Here is a 16,671-nt window from a genome sequence, read left to right as displayed (position 1 = left end):
TCTCTGCTCTCTCTCTCTTTGAGTCCTCTGGCAATGTATTCCAGCACTAAGCTAATCTGAGGCTGTGAGACTGCCAGCTCTGAGTCTCATTCACTCTTCTTCTGTTTCCACATCTGCCAGCCACTGATATTAGTGATTTTGCTCTTTCAATTCATAAAAAAAGAAGTGAAAACTCTCCTGATAAACATATCAGTACCAATGGTTGCCCTGCACTCATTGGTTTCCGTGCTTACTTTTACCTTGTTAATGAAAAATTGTAAAAAGGTAGGAATTTCTTTTCAAAGGTTGCAGCTCAGTCTATCAATATGGGTACTGAAACTGATATTGGAAATGGGTCTGGTAGCCATCTCCACTTCTAACTCTATATTTTCCCGTGTGCCACTGCTGCCAAACACTTTTGAGGAAACTGTAGACATGCCACACATCTCATCTATTTCTATTCTTTGAATGCAAACAAGCATGCAAGGAAGTTTTACAGTGTCTTATTATGTTGACTGCGGTTACACTGCTAGATAGACTAACAACCAAATTCAAATTCATTATAGTCTTTTCAGCATTTAGACTTGTGTCCCAAGTATCTCCCTTCATCCTATAATGAATGACACTTAGACAGCTTTCACCTTGCTTTCCATTTATACTCATGTCTTCAATCACCCACCATTTACAGTCATGTCGTAACTAGTCCATGCAAACTAATCATTGTAATGGAGCCAATCAAGGTTCTATATGAGCTACTCCTTTACTGCTGTGCCATAAAACAACTTAATCAAGGGGATGAACCCCAGTTAGGGCTGAGAGATTCTGATGTTTTTCATTATGACCAACCTCTAAAGATTTCCATTTGGACCTAAATGCAGGACTAAATTCAACATCTGTTAACATGTGGTGGATACAAATTTTTCATAATTGGTATTGGAGATTGGTTCAATATGAGGGTGCATGGAATCTGACACCAAAAGGTAAATATGACATGATGGAGATCAATGATTTCCTATACTTTTTGGAGAGGTTTTCATAAAAAAAGAGGGGCTCCAAATGGTACATCTGTTACTCAGAAGATTATAACCTTTGTCTGAAAATTATACAGTATACACAAATGTGCAATGATCAAGGGATAAACTGCTTTGACAATAATTGTCACATTTCCTCATCTCTTACGGCACATCCTTCCCTCTCATTAGATTGTTCAAATTTTGGCACAAGTAAATAGACCATTGTTTTGGTCACACCCAAGGGATGAGATGATGGGTAATACAAATGAGAAGTGAGACACTTTGCGGTATTCAAGCCTCATTATTTCGCTGTTTGTTGTCCCTACACCACTCATTTAAGTTCATCATGCATTTACTTAAAAAAACACTGTTTTCACAGATACTGTATAGTAGCATAGATTCTATATAGATTCTGAGTATGTAATACTCAGTGACCACCTTCAAAAGGGGCTATACTCGACATTCGGAACATTAATATTGCAGTAAACAAATAATTGCTATGTGAAGTTATAGTAATGGCGTCCTGAGCAGAGAATGAAGTCACACTTCCTCTGTGTGTGTTGTAATCCAAGCTTCTCTGGTACTTTGTTTTGATAGCAGTTGCATAACAGCGCATGCCTTGTGCGTCGGTATCAGATGCAGGGTGCCGTGACAAAGCTGCAATTAAAATACCATGTTTGCAGAAAATATACAGATGGGTGAAACTAAATAATCAAATAAACTTACCCTTAAATTATTTGTGGGGTACCTTTGATGAGGCGCTCAATCCCAAGTAGTTCCACAGTTGCTGCCCAGAGGCTATCAAAAGTCTTTGTACTCAACAGTTCCCAATAATTAATGTGTAACCATGAGGGCGCAGAGGAGCAAATGTGTTTTGTTGCAAAAAAAAACAAAAAAACAAAACAAGGGCAGTTCTAATATTATTCTAATAGTGAATCATCTTAAAACAACCAAAGAGGTTAAACTCAACCAATTTCAAAGAATTGCAAATGTGTGTACATGTCTGTGCATGCATGTGTGATCTTCATGTATGTGTGATGGGTTAGGAAAGAAAAGGGTAGGAAACTCAGGCATTAGAGGCAATGAGAGATCAGATATTGGTGGAGGAACTGAAGCGAAACATTGCTTACCTCACGGAGCTGAACCCTGACTTTATTGATGGCCTTTAACCAACGAACTCTGGATGGGGAGAAGGGTAATGGTGGCCCATCATCATGGAACCTGGGTTACATGGATTTAAGAGTACAGTGGCAGCAAGAGATGATTACAATCTATCAGTTACCATGCATCTTCATTATAGCATATACAGTGTGTATATACATATATATAAAACTGAGATGAAAAAAAAAAAAAGTACCTTAGGAGTTTAGAGGACCCTCTCTCTGCTGGAGTGTCATTTTTCAGGCCTTGTCCTACTTTAGGGGACAGCCTATGTATCTCCTGCTCACCGACAGAAGAGTGTCCATTGGTAGGAGGATGTTCAGTGGTGCGTGGTTGCCCATTGGCGGAGGGGTGAAAGCTGGTACTGTGGTAGGAGTGGAAGGACTCCTCCAGTTCTGACCCTCCAGTACTCTCCTGGCCAGTCTCACTAAGCTGGGAGCTGGTCTGGCTCAGGTTGCCTGATGACCCAAAGCGACTACTTTCCACTGGACTACAAAGGTGAGAGAGAAGTGAGGAAAATATTCAATGTCAGAACACTTTTTTTTTTCCTCGATCACAACTGGACTATTTCTAAATATTATTGTGGTTTATTTTTTTTTTCTCTAGCTCTTTAGCTTCACGTTAGATAAGTGGGGATTTTTACATAAAAGTAATTCTAAGTACTTCTTCATTTTAGAATGTTTTGATGCTTTTTATATTGAAACAACCAACACAAGTAATAATTTTTAAGATGTAATAATCCCCTCCCATCTACTAAGAATTATATGCAAACATTAGTTTAACTATTGAGCAAAAGTCTGTTTTTATTAATAACCTCTCTAAATTATAAATTGGTATAGTATACACACACCACATCATGCCCTAAAAAGACCCAACCTTGCAGGGTGACTGTTGCATGTTGGAAAATAATGAAAATGTGCATTATACACTGCATATGCTTTTTCTACATTAGAGTTGCATTTTTAAATAGAAATGGCACCTATAAGAGTAGGCTCTATTTCGTGGTGTGAGGAATAAATTCCCCTGTTGCTGCTAGTCCTAAAAAGAGTATATTTCTGCACACACATACATCTGCATATTTCATTGTCAATGTCAATCCTTTCACCTGTCCACAGGACAGAACACATATAAAGGGTGTTTGATGGTGAGTAAGCTCGTGGAGACGTGGGGTTGAAGAACAGATGGATGTAGACAGTAAAATATGCAGAGATGATCGGTTTGTTTGAAATTGAAAGTGGCATTTAAAAGCCACCTTCCTTTTAAGAGGCTGAATGCAGATTAGATAAAATGGTTATGTTTCTGGGTTAAATGGTAAGGATTTACATAATGTGATTTATGTTATTTTTTACACATAACTGTAAAATAATTTACACCATATACAAATAAAACACAACTCAGAATTCCATACTCAAACTAAATTTACATGATTTATAATGTCATGCAGTCATGCTAATATTTTAACCTATAAGTGTGTCTCTTTACAAACTAAAGAGGAAACAAAATGTGTCAAACAGTTGCTGATACCTATGCTGAGGATATAACTAGTTGATTTGCAAGTGCAGAACTACTGTATGAGGACTACAAGAAAAATTAGCATCTTTTGAGGATAGAAGTTCAAGCGAAACATGAATCAGTATCATAGCACACAAAATTGTTTCTCTTTGATGAACCAATTAATTATTAGTAGTATGTTTGCTTGTGAATTACCCATGAATATATAAATATGTAAATTTTTTTTGGAATTCTGTTTTGAAATTACTTGGAAAATTATGTAGATACTACACACAAAATACCCGTATCAAATAATACACAAACACAAACAGACAGCACATACACACAAGCTAAATATTAAATTCAAATAGTGGGGATGGATTGCAGAGCTGAACAGGGAATATATTTGTTTAAAAATGTCAATGCATCATAAATGGTGAGGGGGAATACCATTTATTATGCTTCTACTAGCCTTTTTGTATTCAATTGATCCTTCTTGCACTGGTTGTCCAGCTGCACTCCAGAGGTAGGACCTGCAGAGGGGTATGTTTCTACAAGCGCTTCTTTCTCCTTTGGGGACAGGGAGGCTGAAGGATCTACTTCAGGAGTGGAGATGCAAATCTGGGGGTTTTCTATGTCATCTGTGGAACCTACCGATTCAGTTTTTTGGGCATCAGATGTTGCAAACTTTTGTACAGTATGTGTTTGACCACTTGTTGGCTTGTTAGTTTTGGGTTGAGATGTTACAACTGGGACAGCTTGTGGCTTGGGTGGCTCTGCCTGCCAAGGAAAACCTATTTTTGTTCCAAATAATGAAGTGGAGGGTGGCTCTTGTTTTCCGCCAACAGCTTTTTCCTCTTGAAATAAGCCTCCAGAAAAGGCTTTTAATCCTGAAAACAGACCGCTCACTCCTTCCGTTTGAGGCATTGATCGAGCACCTGATGATGTTGTTGATGAAAATAGGGATCCAAGAGATGTCCCTGCATCACTCTGTGTTGATATAAAACCAAACAGAGACTTAGCTTGAGGTGGCTCTTCATTGTTGGGCAACTGATTACATGGATGAGCTATATGAATCTCTACTTCTTGGGTTTCAGGTGGGACTGATTTGTCAATTCCTTTACTTTCAGGGTCTCCTTTAATGACCATGGGCTTCTCATGTATAATCTCTCCATCAACAGCTGGTTTCATTTTTTCAGTGTTTTCTACTTGATGGGTGGGATCACATGCAGTGCTCATTGAAGTACTTAAGACAGCAGAGGTTTCTTCACAAACTGCCTCAAATGCCATCGCACTACTACTTGTTAGGCTATCAGATTCAACTTGCTTTTTATCTGGTGGAGTTGACTCCACTATTTTATCTGTGCTAGTTCCAGTGCCAAATGGACACACTTTTGGTGTCACACTTTCATTCTTAATCTGTGACTGTGGAGTAGTGCCATGCATTGGCTTGGGTTCAGCTGGCATCGTTTCAGATGGCTTAGTTGGTTGTCCCATACCCCCAAAAAAAGATCCGCCTATGCCGCCAAGTACTGATGCTCCAGTCTGTGATCCTGCAGTATGAGCAGTGACTCCTCCAAACATTCCTCCAAGTAAAGAACCACCAGGCTGTGCTGTTGCTGCAGATCCTCCAAACATCCCACCCAGTAACGATGCACCAGTCTGGGGACCTACAGACTTCGCAGCTGATCCTCCTCCAAACATCCCACCTAACATTGACCCTCCAGTGGTGGGGGCTGTGGTTTGAGGACCAGACTGAGGAGCAGACCCCTTAAATAAACCTCCTAGTAGTGATCCCCCAGTCTGGGGGGCTGCTGACTCAGTGTTGGACCCTCCAAAGATACCTCCTAATAGTGATGCTCCACTCGAACCAGTAGCACCTTGGGGTGCCATTCCTCCAAAAAGTGATTTATTCTGTTGTTGCTGAGGACCGTCAGTGGGAGGAACTGTTGGTTTGAAAAGGGAGGACATAAAGCCTGTAACTGTATCTGCTGCTGAGTCGCCAAGAGATTTATCTGGCTCTGGAGGCTTTTGTTGTCCCTGGACTACAGTATTGGCTGACTGAGTGGCTGGTGTTTCCTTTTCTACTTTAGTTTGTATTGTATCTATACTCAGCTGGCCACACACAAGCTCTTTTCTTGCATGTTGTTGTTCTTCTGCACAGATTTCAGATTCTTTAGAATGAATATCATTAGCTAAAGTAGTTGGCTTGTCAGCATTTTGGCAATGAACGTCTGTGACATTTCCGTCAGTTTTGGGTAGACTTGCCTCAAGAGACTGCACTGTACTGTCAGGCCGCTGTAGTGTTCCTGGCTGCTCTTTGCTTTCGGAAGCAGTATCAAGTAAAGCCATTTCAGGACCAGTAAGAGCTGGAGTAGTTTTATTGTCATCACTAGATTTTGGTAAAACATCTGAAGAACTGTGGGTTAAAGCTGTAGTGGAAGTTTCCTTGGCATCACTGGATTTTGGTATAGCTGTTGTAGTAGGTGTTGCAGGTGGAACAGATCCTCTGAGCATCCCAAGCAAACCTTTATCAGGTGTCTCATTAGAAGCTGAAGCTCCAGGTAAAATGTCACCCAGAAGAGATGTATCAGTCCGTGCAGGAGCTGTTTGAGAAGATGATCCTTCAAAAATACCTCCCAATATAGAGCTATTATTTGGGGGCGCTGAAGTTTGGGTAGCAGCCCCACCAAACAATCCCCCAAAGGACCCACTAGTCTGAGGTGCTGCTGTTGAAGCTGTTGATCCTCCAAAAATACCACCCAAAATAGACCCTGCAGTCTGAGATCCAGCGGCCTGGGAAGCAGATCCACCAAAAAACCCTCCGAGTAAGGATGCTCCTGCCTGAGGGCCTGCTGTCTGTTGAGCAGATACTCCAGTCTTAGCTGGGCCAACTTGAGGAGCAGCCTGAGGAGTAGATCCCCCAAATAAACCACCTAGTAATGACCCCCCTGTTTGAGAAGCTGCTGTTTGGGGTGAAGAGCCTCCAAACATTGATCCTAATAGAGAATTTCCAGGCTGAGAAGATGACTGAGGAGCAGAACCTCCAAACAGAGACAACAAACCTTTGGCTGATGGGTCCTTTGGGCCTGATGATCCAGGGGCAGACCCTGTGGGTGTAGGACCTATCTGGCTAGAACTATGTTCAGTGCTGGGTCCAGAAAATAATGAAAGCAAACCTTTTGCTGGACTGTCTGAATTTAATCCAGCTTGTGAGAATGAAGTGTTTGGGCCTGATCCACTGAACATAGACAGAAGGCCAGAAGCTGGTGGTTCTTTTGAGGTAGTAGGATCTTGAGGAGCACCTTCTGTGCTGATTTCCTTTTCAACAGTGACACATTCTGAATTTGACTTTATGGAATCAGGACATGTAGCATCTACAGTAGTATCAGTGGATGGGCTAACATGCACTTCACTTGGTATTTCACTGGTAGCCGCTGCCACTGGCAAATGGCTACTGGAAACCGATGACATTTGGGAAGAACCTTGTGCTTTTGGTGGCTCTCTAGTATCAGTAACAATAGCTGATGATGAATTAGGAGTTTGTTGTGGAGGTGACACAACATCATTAAAAACAGAGAGTATACTCTTTGCAGGTTCTTTGGGTGCTGCAGTCACTGGGGGAGTAGATACATGTGCACTTCCCCCAGCTCCTGATGTTTGAGGAGTACTGGGGCCACTAAACATGGAGAACAAAGTTTTTCTTGGACTTTCATTAGAGGTAGACAGGCCACCGAATATTCCCCCAAGAACAGAGGTGGCTGGCTGCCCTTGTGCTTCAGGCTGTGTTTGTTGTTTAGATTGTGTCTGAGGTTCCACTTGCAGTTGAGTTTGTGATTGGGCCACTCTTTGTTGAGATGACGATGTTGGTGGCTGAGGTTGTGGAGGACTGGGATCACTAAACATTGACAACAGTCCCTTCATTGGGCTTTCAGTTGAATTTGATGACCCAGGCAGAATTCCCCCTAAAAGAGATCCTGTTTGGGGTTGCTGTTGGGGGCTGGGACCACCAAACATTGAAAAGAATCCTGTATTTGGGGGGTCTTTTGGTGGAACGGTTCTCTGTTTTGGTACCTCAGCAACAGGCTTGGTTTGAGGGGGAGGCTGAGGCTCAGCAGGACTTGATCCTCCAAACATTGATAATAAACTTCTACCAAGGGATTCCTGTTGAGAAGGTTGTGGAGCTGCATTTGGTGGATGCGTCTGTGGCAAAGGCCCAGTTTTAGGTGCAGCCTGCGGAGGATTTGGCCCACCAAATATTGACAATATACTTTTACCGAGTGATTCTTCTTGTGGAGCTGTAGCTGATGCAGATGATTGTGGTGTGGGTACAGATTGGGCAGCTAATGTTGATCCGGTTAGCATTTCTCCAATTGAAAATCCAAACAGTCCACCAGATGGTTTAGTTCCTGCTTCATGTTTTGTCTGTTCTGTACCTGGCACAGTTTCTGATCGGCTTGTAGCAGGGACGGTGGAAGAACTGGGAGAAAACGCTTGGGATGTACTTTTGTTTGGAGTTTGGCTCTGTGTGGGCCGTGAGGGACCACTTTGGTCCATTGTTTTTTGTCTCTGTATACCCTTAGCTCTAGATACTGATGTCAGTGAACCCTCTGTTACACTAGGTTTCATTTGCTGTTTCGGTGGTGGAGATGGTTCAGAACTAAATAGGCTGCTAATTGATCCAAAGAGATTTGACACTCCTGTAGCCTCTTTATTTGTAGGAACATTGCCTGGTAAAGAAGCAGTGCTGCCAGTTTTGCTCTGCTCATTGGTCTGAGAACTTTTCTGGGGATCTGGAATGGATTCTTCTATTCCCACTGCAGATTTCAGAAAGTTCATCAAGCCTGCCTGCTGTTCAGATGGTTTCTCCACTGGTGTATCCACTGGCTTCCCAGCTGTAAGTTGTCCAGGTGGTCCAGGTTTAATGAAATATTCATTTGATCCTAAAGGCACTGGGACACTGGGCTGGGTTTGTGGGGTTGCTTGTTGTACCATGGTAGTCTGCCGTGAAAGCCTAGGTTTATGTGAAGCTGTATGTGACTGAATTGAGGGGTGAGTCACTTGAGCAGTTTGTACTTTGGGCAAACTTATTTTCTGTGTGGTAGCTGGTGCCTGAATTTGTTGTTCAACAATTAAATCTGGCTGTGTCACATCAGCAGTAGATTCTTCTTTGATGATCTTTGACTTTAGGCTTTGGAAACCTGATGCAAAAATGCTCTTTGAATTTTTATCAGGAGCTTCACAGGAGGATATGCTAGTTTTGTTTAACTCTACCTGTGATGTTTTGCCCACAAATGAGGAGATGAGGGAAGAAATATTTTTGACTTGACGATTAGGTAGTTCTTCTCCTGGAGAAACTCTCTCCCTCCATTCATCCTCCGATACATCATCTACATGCTTCACTGTTACTCCAGTGGATGAACGCCGCCGTTGGCGAGGCTGGTAACAGTTCTGAAATAGCTGTTGATTGCAATTTGCGGTCGAAGCGTTTAGAGAAACCGCAACCTTTTGAGCAAGAAATGTCTTAATTTCCTGGTTGTTCCAATAAGGGGCGGTGGTGTCTTTATTACGACAGGAAAGGTCAATAACATCTTTGCATTGGTCTTCATTGATATAACTGTTCTGTCTTGGATCTATTCTGACTTTGTTTAATCTGTAAGATGTGAAATCTACACCTTGTTGCCCTTGTGACAGAAATGAATTTTCATACATTTGAGAAAACTGCTCAAGATTTAAATTCATGATCTGATTTCCTTTTCTGTAGGCAGCAGACAAATCTAGGGGGGCATTAAGAAGCTGAGAATCACTGTGATCTTGACCAGGTAGCCAAAGAAGCTCATCCTCATTGTAAAGTGGAATTTTAAAGCCACACACTGAAACCATTTCACTGTTTAGCCAAGCACTGGGAAAACCATCTAATTTCTGCGCATTTCCCCAAGACTCGTCTTCAGGGGCACAAGCATACACATATTCACCTGCTGCATCTGTAAGCAAGGCATAAATGTACTCATGATCTGTGTAAACAAAGTAGCCACAGTCACCATATTCTGCTGGCCACCACATTCCTTGCTCCAAAAGTGCAAGCCACTGCTGATACCACTCTGTGTCTTCCAGGTACAGAGAGTCTTCCGTCTCAGTTTTAGGATTCGGGGGACAGCTTGAATCTATTGGTCTATTAAAATTAAATTGACTCTGATGCAAAATGCCATCTGTATGACAATTTTGTAGGACTGCTTTATCCATTCCATATTGCCAATTAGCCGAATAAGATAAGGTTGGTGCAGTCTCCTCATAATAACCTTCATGATATGAAACCCCATTCAAGCTGTAAGTGCTGCCATCATTCAACGAGTGCCATTTCCCAAACTTTGCATTACTCTGTTTATTGGTTAAGTTCAATGCACCCTCCTCATTATGTGAATAGTTTAGGTTTCCCAAGTCTTCATGGCTGTTCCATAATTTCCTCTTGGGATATGGATCATCATTCCTATGTCCCTCAAACTGATATGGTTGAATTTGCTCTTGGCAAACAACACCTTGCCATGGTGTGGAAGGGTTAAATGGCTGATATATATTTGAGGAGCTGCAGGGAAAAGCAGATGCCTGTAATGACATACCTTCACAGCTCTGTCTATACGCTTTATCCTCTGCCTGGAATTGATAATTCATTGACTCATTCTGAAACTGCTGCCAGAGAGCACTTTCACGGATCCACTGGTTTTCATCATAGGAGGGACTTGTTCCATAAGGGGACAATTGACCATGGTAAAAACTTTGCTCTGTTGCTCCATACAAGGATGAAGTGCTTCCACCAATAAATGGCTGCATGTTGATTGCTGAGAAAGGTGTATGGCTTTGCAAAAGGGAATGGATATTTCCTGTACTATAAGACATTGGGGGAACTGACTGAAGTGAGCCAGAATAATTTAACTGAGATACATTACCTGTGCTAATTGAGGAGTATGTTGCTTGACTCTGAAGAGATCTTGCAAAAGTAGCTGAGGTTCTTAAGTCTAAACTCTCTGTATTAATTGAGACAGGTGCACTGATAAAAGCGTGTCTGCTTTGTCCTGGATTGAGAGAATATTGGACAACTCTTTGACAGTTGTCCCTTCCAAAGTCTGAGGAAGCACATTTTAATATGCCTGAATGTAACTCTGTGAACTTATTTGAGGGTGTCTGCGCTGTAATCTGACCTGAAGTTTCTACTTGTTTAGGAGTACAAGGGTCCTCAGTTACATTTTTGCTAAACAGACCAGATAAAAAACCTTGCTGGGCAGGTCGTAGAATCCTCTTTCTTTCCTCTTTCTCTACATGTTCTTGTGAGGATTGTTGTGTTACATTAGTGTGCAACTGGTTTTGTAGTGGGGTTGTCATAGTGACTGTGTAATTATTGGCTTTGTGATGCAGTGATTGTCCTGTTGATGTCTGACAGGTTGAGGTAATGTTTTCAGATGATTTAGTTAACTTGTTAAACAACCCTGAGAGCACTCCAGATTGACTTGCTGTCTCCACCTGTGTTTCAGCAGTCTGGCTGCTTGGTACTTGCATTTGTTGTGTCTCATGAATGACTTTGGGCTGCTGCTGTTGAGCCATATTTTCTGAGGAGGATTTGAATAATCCAGAAAGCAGACTTGCTTGAGTTGTTTTTTGTGTTGAGCTGTTTTGTGGTTGGTTTTGGTTGGAAATTGGTATATTACTTGCCCATGGTTGCTCATGGCTGGATTTACTTGGCATAATTCCGTGCTGTTGAGCTGATGGGTGTTGTTCCTTTATGTTGTCGGCTGACGCAAATTTAAAAAGACCAGATAAAAGACCACTTTGTTGGGATGGTGGTCGCTGGAGTGGAACTGTTTGTTGTCGAGTAAAGCCTGGTTTACTCGTCTCCTGTTGGACAACTTGCTGACTTGATGCTCTGTTCTTGAGATGAGGCCCTTGGTTTGGACCTCGAGTATTCTGTTGGTTAAAAGCCTCTTGATTATGTTGAACACTGCTTTGTTGGTGCTGCAATGTTTGGCTGCTTGAAACATTCTCAGATGATGCAAATTCAAACAAGCCAGACAACAGCCCCTTTTGCTGTGACTGTGTTTGCTGAGTTTCATCTGAAGTCTGCTGCTGACAAGAGGAATTTCCAGGGATGTTCCCCTGCTTTGCAGCTTCTGAAGGCTGTACATTTTGTGGTACATTTTCGGTTGATGAAAACTTCAATAGCCCTGAGACAAGGCCTCCAATCCGTGGTACTGAAGAACTTTGTTGTGGGGGAAGGTGATCAGGAAACTGTGGGGGATTATTGCTCCTGGGTGGTTGATTGTTATGGGAAGCCTGCTGTGGCAAACTGCCAGATAGGTTACTGGTAGAGCCAAATTTAATAAGTCCAGATAGCAGTCCTGCCTGTTTGGGTTGATTAGAGCCCATGTCCTCAGTCGAGCTCCCTTTAAAAAGACCTGTCAAAAAACTTTGTGATTCAGGCTGATTGGGAGCTTGATGCTGCGTTCCATGAGGGGTGGCTATTGGTTTCTGATTTGATGTGTGTCCTGCATGTGAGCCACATGGCACTTTGCTGTTCTGAAACCGCTGATCACTGGTTAAATTCTGACTCGAACCAGAGGGAACTGAGGTAGGGTTAAATATGCTGGAAAACCAACCTTTCTCAGTGTTTTCCTGGGGCACAGCAGAATTCTGTGTAAAAGTAGTGGCGGTTGCTGAAGTTGAATCATGATACGATTGCACAGGATTTTGTGTGTTCAAGGAGGCACTAACATCTCCACTGGATGCAAACTTTAAGAAACCAGAGAGCATGCCTCCCTCTGCCTTGGGATGTTGCTGAGTGGAGACATTTTCAGAGGAAAGGAAAGGAAGTTTTATCTTACTGCTCAATAATGGGACCTCCACAGGTCTCTCTAGTTGGGGATCTTCTGTGGACCTAAATACTGGATAAACTGCCACAGGTGGAGCTCCTTGGGGCGGAATGGGGACAGCAGGTGTGATCAATGAACTCAATGATTTCTTGAAAGGGCTAAAGAATCCAGTGCTTGCTGATTGGGTTTGGCTAGTCGACCTTGCTGGAATAGGCACATTTTCTTGTTTGTAAATCATTGGATTTGTTACGCCATGAACATTTTCATCTTGTGTTTGTTTCCAATTTTTCGTTTGCGATGAATTTCTTAATTTTTCGGATTTGTCTTCTTCTGCTGTCATTGACTCTTTACCTTGATAACCACATTTCTCATGACATTGTGTATGGCCTTGAGAATATGTCGACGTTGGTGCCTGTTCAGTTGAGTTTTCATTATTCCCTGCTGAAAAAAGCTTTAAAGGATTAAATTTTCCTGGAGCACCTTGAGGATTGGTTACAAACTTGAGTGTGTCTTCCTTTGTACTTGTTTGAGTGTTTGTTTCTTGATGATGACCTTGTGTCTTGGCAACATGTGGTGGCTGAGAAGGCAAAGAACTTAATGATTTTTCATGATAACTTTCTACTGGAGATATAACAGCTACAGGAGCTGAGCTATTTGATTTAGGAATAAAGGACAACAGTTTTGTTAGTCCAGCTTGGTTGGAGGGTTGTGTAGATGGTGCTTGGGGAGATGGGACAGGCTGTTTGGGGCCTCCTCCAACTCGGTCAGTGAGAGAACTAAATAATGAGCTCATGGCACTTTTTACTCCTAAAATGCCCTGATCTGAAGGAGTGTGTGATTGGGGTTCTCCTCTTGGATCCTTTGATGAACTATTTTGGTCCTCTCCAAAAGAATCAGTTCTATAGCTACCCAGAGAAGACAGCCTAGATTTGCTTGATTTAGGAAGGGAACCATACTTGCTAATTTCCTCCTCTTTTTCAGCAAGGTATTCAGAAACTGTTTCAACTAGACACTGGAGCTCATCCATAGGGTCTACATATTCATCACTTGGTTCCTCTACAGGAGAGAGCATTGCCTCCGGAGCCCATCCTCCAAGTTTAGCTTTTCCATACTTCTTCTCTCGAGGACCCTGAGAATTTTCTGTGTCACAGGATAAAGAATACCTGTCTTTGTAATGTCTTGCTTTCTCTAGGTGAAAGTCTTCTGCTATGAAGGCAATGTCATCAATATCCTCATCTGCTCCCATAGAGAAGTGCAGATCCTCAGAGCTCTCTAAATCAAAATCAAACCGTGCCCTCATTCTAGCATCTTGCTCTTTTTTGTATGCCACATAATTCTCCAAAGTGTTGTCTAGCTCATTTTTCGCCCACATCCTTGTCTTGTAGAGAAGCCCATTCTGGTATGGCCTGAGGCATGATGTCATATGCTCCTCCTCTTGCTGCATCTCAACTACCTGCCGTATAAACAGCTCCCCTCTCTTCTCACGGAGCAGTTCAAGGTCAGAAGGAAAAGCCTCTTCTTTCATTTTGTCTGCCTTTGTACTAAGCAACCCTCCTGGGTCCCTTATCTTTTTCTTACGCCGCCGATCAATAGTTTCATAGCCCTCAGGGTAGGTGGCAGGCTGAAAACCAGTGCGTTGAGAATGTAGACGTATAGAGGAGTGCGATGGCTCAGGGTAGGGTCTTCCCATTCGAAGGATAACATTGTCTTCCTCATCATCCAAGAAGGCACTCAACTTGGGCTTGCCCTGCCCTTTGTATTTGTTTTCCCAATCTTCAACACCCATGCCAGAATCTACAGGTATAATTTTGACTCTTCCTTTCTGGTTTAATGATCTAATTTAGGTTAAGGAATGGATTTAACAAGGTGGTGGGAAAAGATACAGGGACAAATAAGAGGAAACAAACAAACAAGAAGAAAAAAATGCAAACACAAGTTAAGCAGTACGATAAATGGAGAAATTAAGACGATAATAGTTTCGTGCAAATGGGAGGTCACAATTCATCTTACTTATCAATGTTGTAATAATATGACATGATCTTGTAATATTTGATCGCTAAGCCTCACTGAAAACCAATTGCAAATTACAGGGTTACACATTTCACTGTGCATGGGTTATATATCCGTAAGTGTGCGAGTGTGTGTGCCCCCATGTTTGCATGCGTCTCTGTGAATTCAGATCTTTGTAAATCCCTACAGCAACATGCTTATCAGCACTTCAACACTCAGCCTGCAACAGGGTTCATGAGAACTCCATGCTTCAATAAATCACAACCATATGGTGTACACTGAACACGTTTTTAATCACCAAAGTAGTGTGTGTGTGTGTGTGTGTGTGTGTGTGTGTGTGTGTGTGTGTGTGTCACTGACCCACTCCCTCCATGTGTGACAGAGGGATTTCCTCAGTGATATGGCTAAACCAAGTTCAGACCAACACAACCAACAGACCCTCAAGACAAAAAGAAACACGAACAATGAGCTTTCCTTGGCTGTAATCCCTTTTTTTCTGACGTAGAATTATCCGGATCAACTTCCTATCAGTCCACACAGGCAGATTTGCCGCAGTCTCACTAGTACACATGTAGTTCAAGACAATCCACGAGTGCACAAAAGTAGATTCCATGCACTGAGACAGTTTGTCTCATTGACCAAAATTGGCCTCAAAACAGCTGTGTACTGGTAATAATAAAAATTATAACAATGTATTATTTCTATAGCAATAGTATCACTGATATTGTATTTTCCTCTTATTGAAAAGTATGTATTTACATTGAAATAATGCTTTTCGTAACAGTCACCACACACACTTTTAGCCATCTCAACAACATTCTGACAACAAATAGTGGAATATGCCTTGTGATGTGCAAGGACAACCACAATAATAAATGAATGCACTTTAGCATCTAGGCTGGAGATACAGGGTGTGACAAAATCCATTTCACCTCAAGAGTAGGCCTACAGATCCCTCCTGGGCAACTAAAGCAGCTGAATAAACCTACCCTAATCTACTGCGGCACATAGGAAAGCCAGCTCATGGAAAAAAAAATAAAAGTACAAAAGTCCAGCTGGATTCTTGGTCAGGCTAAACTATGCGAGAAAATAAAACAAACTAAGATGCATGGGAATTAAAATGACTACTTCTGCCACTGTAAATCTGAAAGTGGATGTCTGTTAGGTCTATTTTATAGAGAGAAATGAAATACTGTGAGGGAATTTATGAGTGAGTTTGAGTAAGCGAGGGTGTCAGTACAGTTCAGAAGAAAACATTTGCTCTTTTTACAAGTAAATTGTTGAGATAAATTTAACCTTGAAATCCAACCTTGCTGAAACTACTAACTACTAAGTACTGTGTGCGACTGTGTGAGAAAGTGAACGTTTCTTCTAGAGTGAGCGAGTCTCTGTGGATACTCTGTCTACCTGGTTCCTCTCTGGTCCCTGTAGTCCAGGTCCAAACTGTGGACAGAGTCTGTGCAGGAGTCTGGGTGGTGGTGGTGCTGCTGCTGCTGCTGCCGAGGCCCCATGGGATACTGGTGCACAGAGGAGTTGGGCTGAGCTGTTGTGTGGTAACGCGGAGGCAGACTGTTACTCGTCTCACTGCGGTAGTCACTATCCCGGTCGTCGACAGCACTGTCCTGGTCATCCAGAGCTACAACAGGCAAGCAGGGTGAGCAGAATAAATGAAACTTTCCTGAAACATTAGGTTTCCTGTGACAGCAAGCTTTTTTTTTTTTTTTTTTTTAAATCAGCATTAACCCATGTCAAAGCTGAGGATGCATCCTAGCTTTAATGTTTGCCTATCTGGAAAAAACTGTTGAGGAGCTGAAGAAATAAACAAACTGGGATCAGCGGATGCCAGGTTAATAGGGAGGTAGTGAGGGATTTCACTTTCAATAGGCTATAGCCCCCTATATGTGCAAGCTGTCCTGTTAAATGGAAGACACTGAGCTGCTCTTAATCAGCATTTGTACAGTATGTAGATACTGTTGTTGTATCATCAATGCATAGAAAGATACAGAATTCACAGATATAGCTATAGAAATTGAATCTACATCCGTATTACCCTTACTTCCAACAGTTTGATGGTGCTTTTATTGAATAACTTTAACACTTATAATACACTTATAATAGACCAGTGTTGCTCAAAAGAAGAGCACTTAAATAAACCCCTT

General features: G+C 42.1%; 1 protein-coding gene across 2 annotated transcripts in view; it reads right to left on the bottom strand.

Moving 5' to 3' along the window:
* unc13bb (unc-13 homolog Bb (C. elegans)) overlaps window positions 1–16,671 on the bottom strand; it is a 92,533-nt gene that overhangs the window by 36,737 nt on the left and 39,125 nt on the right. For both annotated transcript variants that reach the window (XM_028602021.1, XM_028602022.1), the window contains exons 8-10: window positions 15,920–16,148; window positions 2,350–2,643; window positions 2,123–2,213 (exon numbers count right to left, since the gene is read on the bottom strand). In XM_028602021.1, coding sequence (XP_028457822.1) covers window positions 2,123–2,213; window positions 2,350–2,643; window positions 15,920–16,148 — 614 coding nt within the window. The remainder of the gene's footprint in view (window positions 1–2,122; window positions 2,214–2,349; window positions 2,644–15,919; window positions 16,149–16,671) is intronic.

This window comes from Perca flavescens, chromosome 16 (assembly GCF_004354835.1).
Source record: "Perca flavescens isolate YP-PL-M2 chromosome 16, PFLA_1.0, whole genome shotgun sequence".
In the NCBI taxonomy this organism is placed as follows: domain Eukaryota; kingdom Metazoa; phylum Chordata; class Actinopteri; order Perciformes; family Percidae; genus Perca; species Perca flavescens.
The sequence above is the reverse complement of the archived record's forward strand: the minus strand, read 5'-3'. Positions and strand labels throughout refer to the sequence as shown.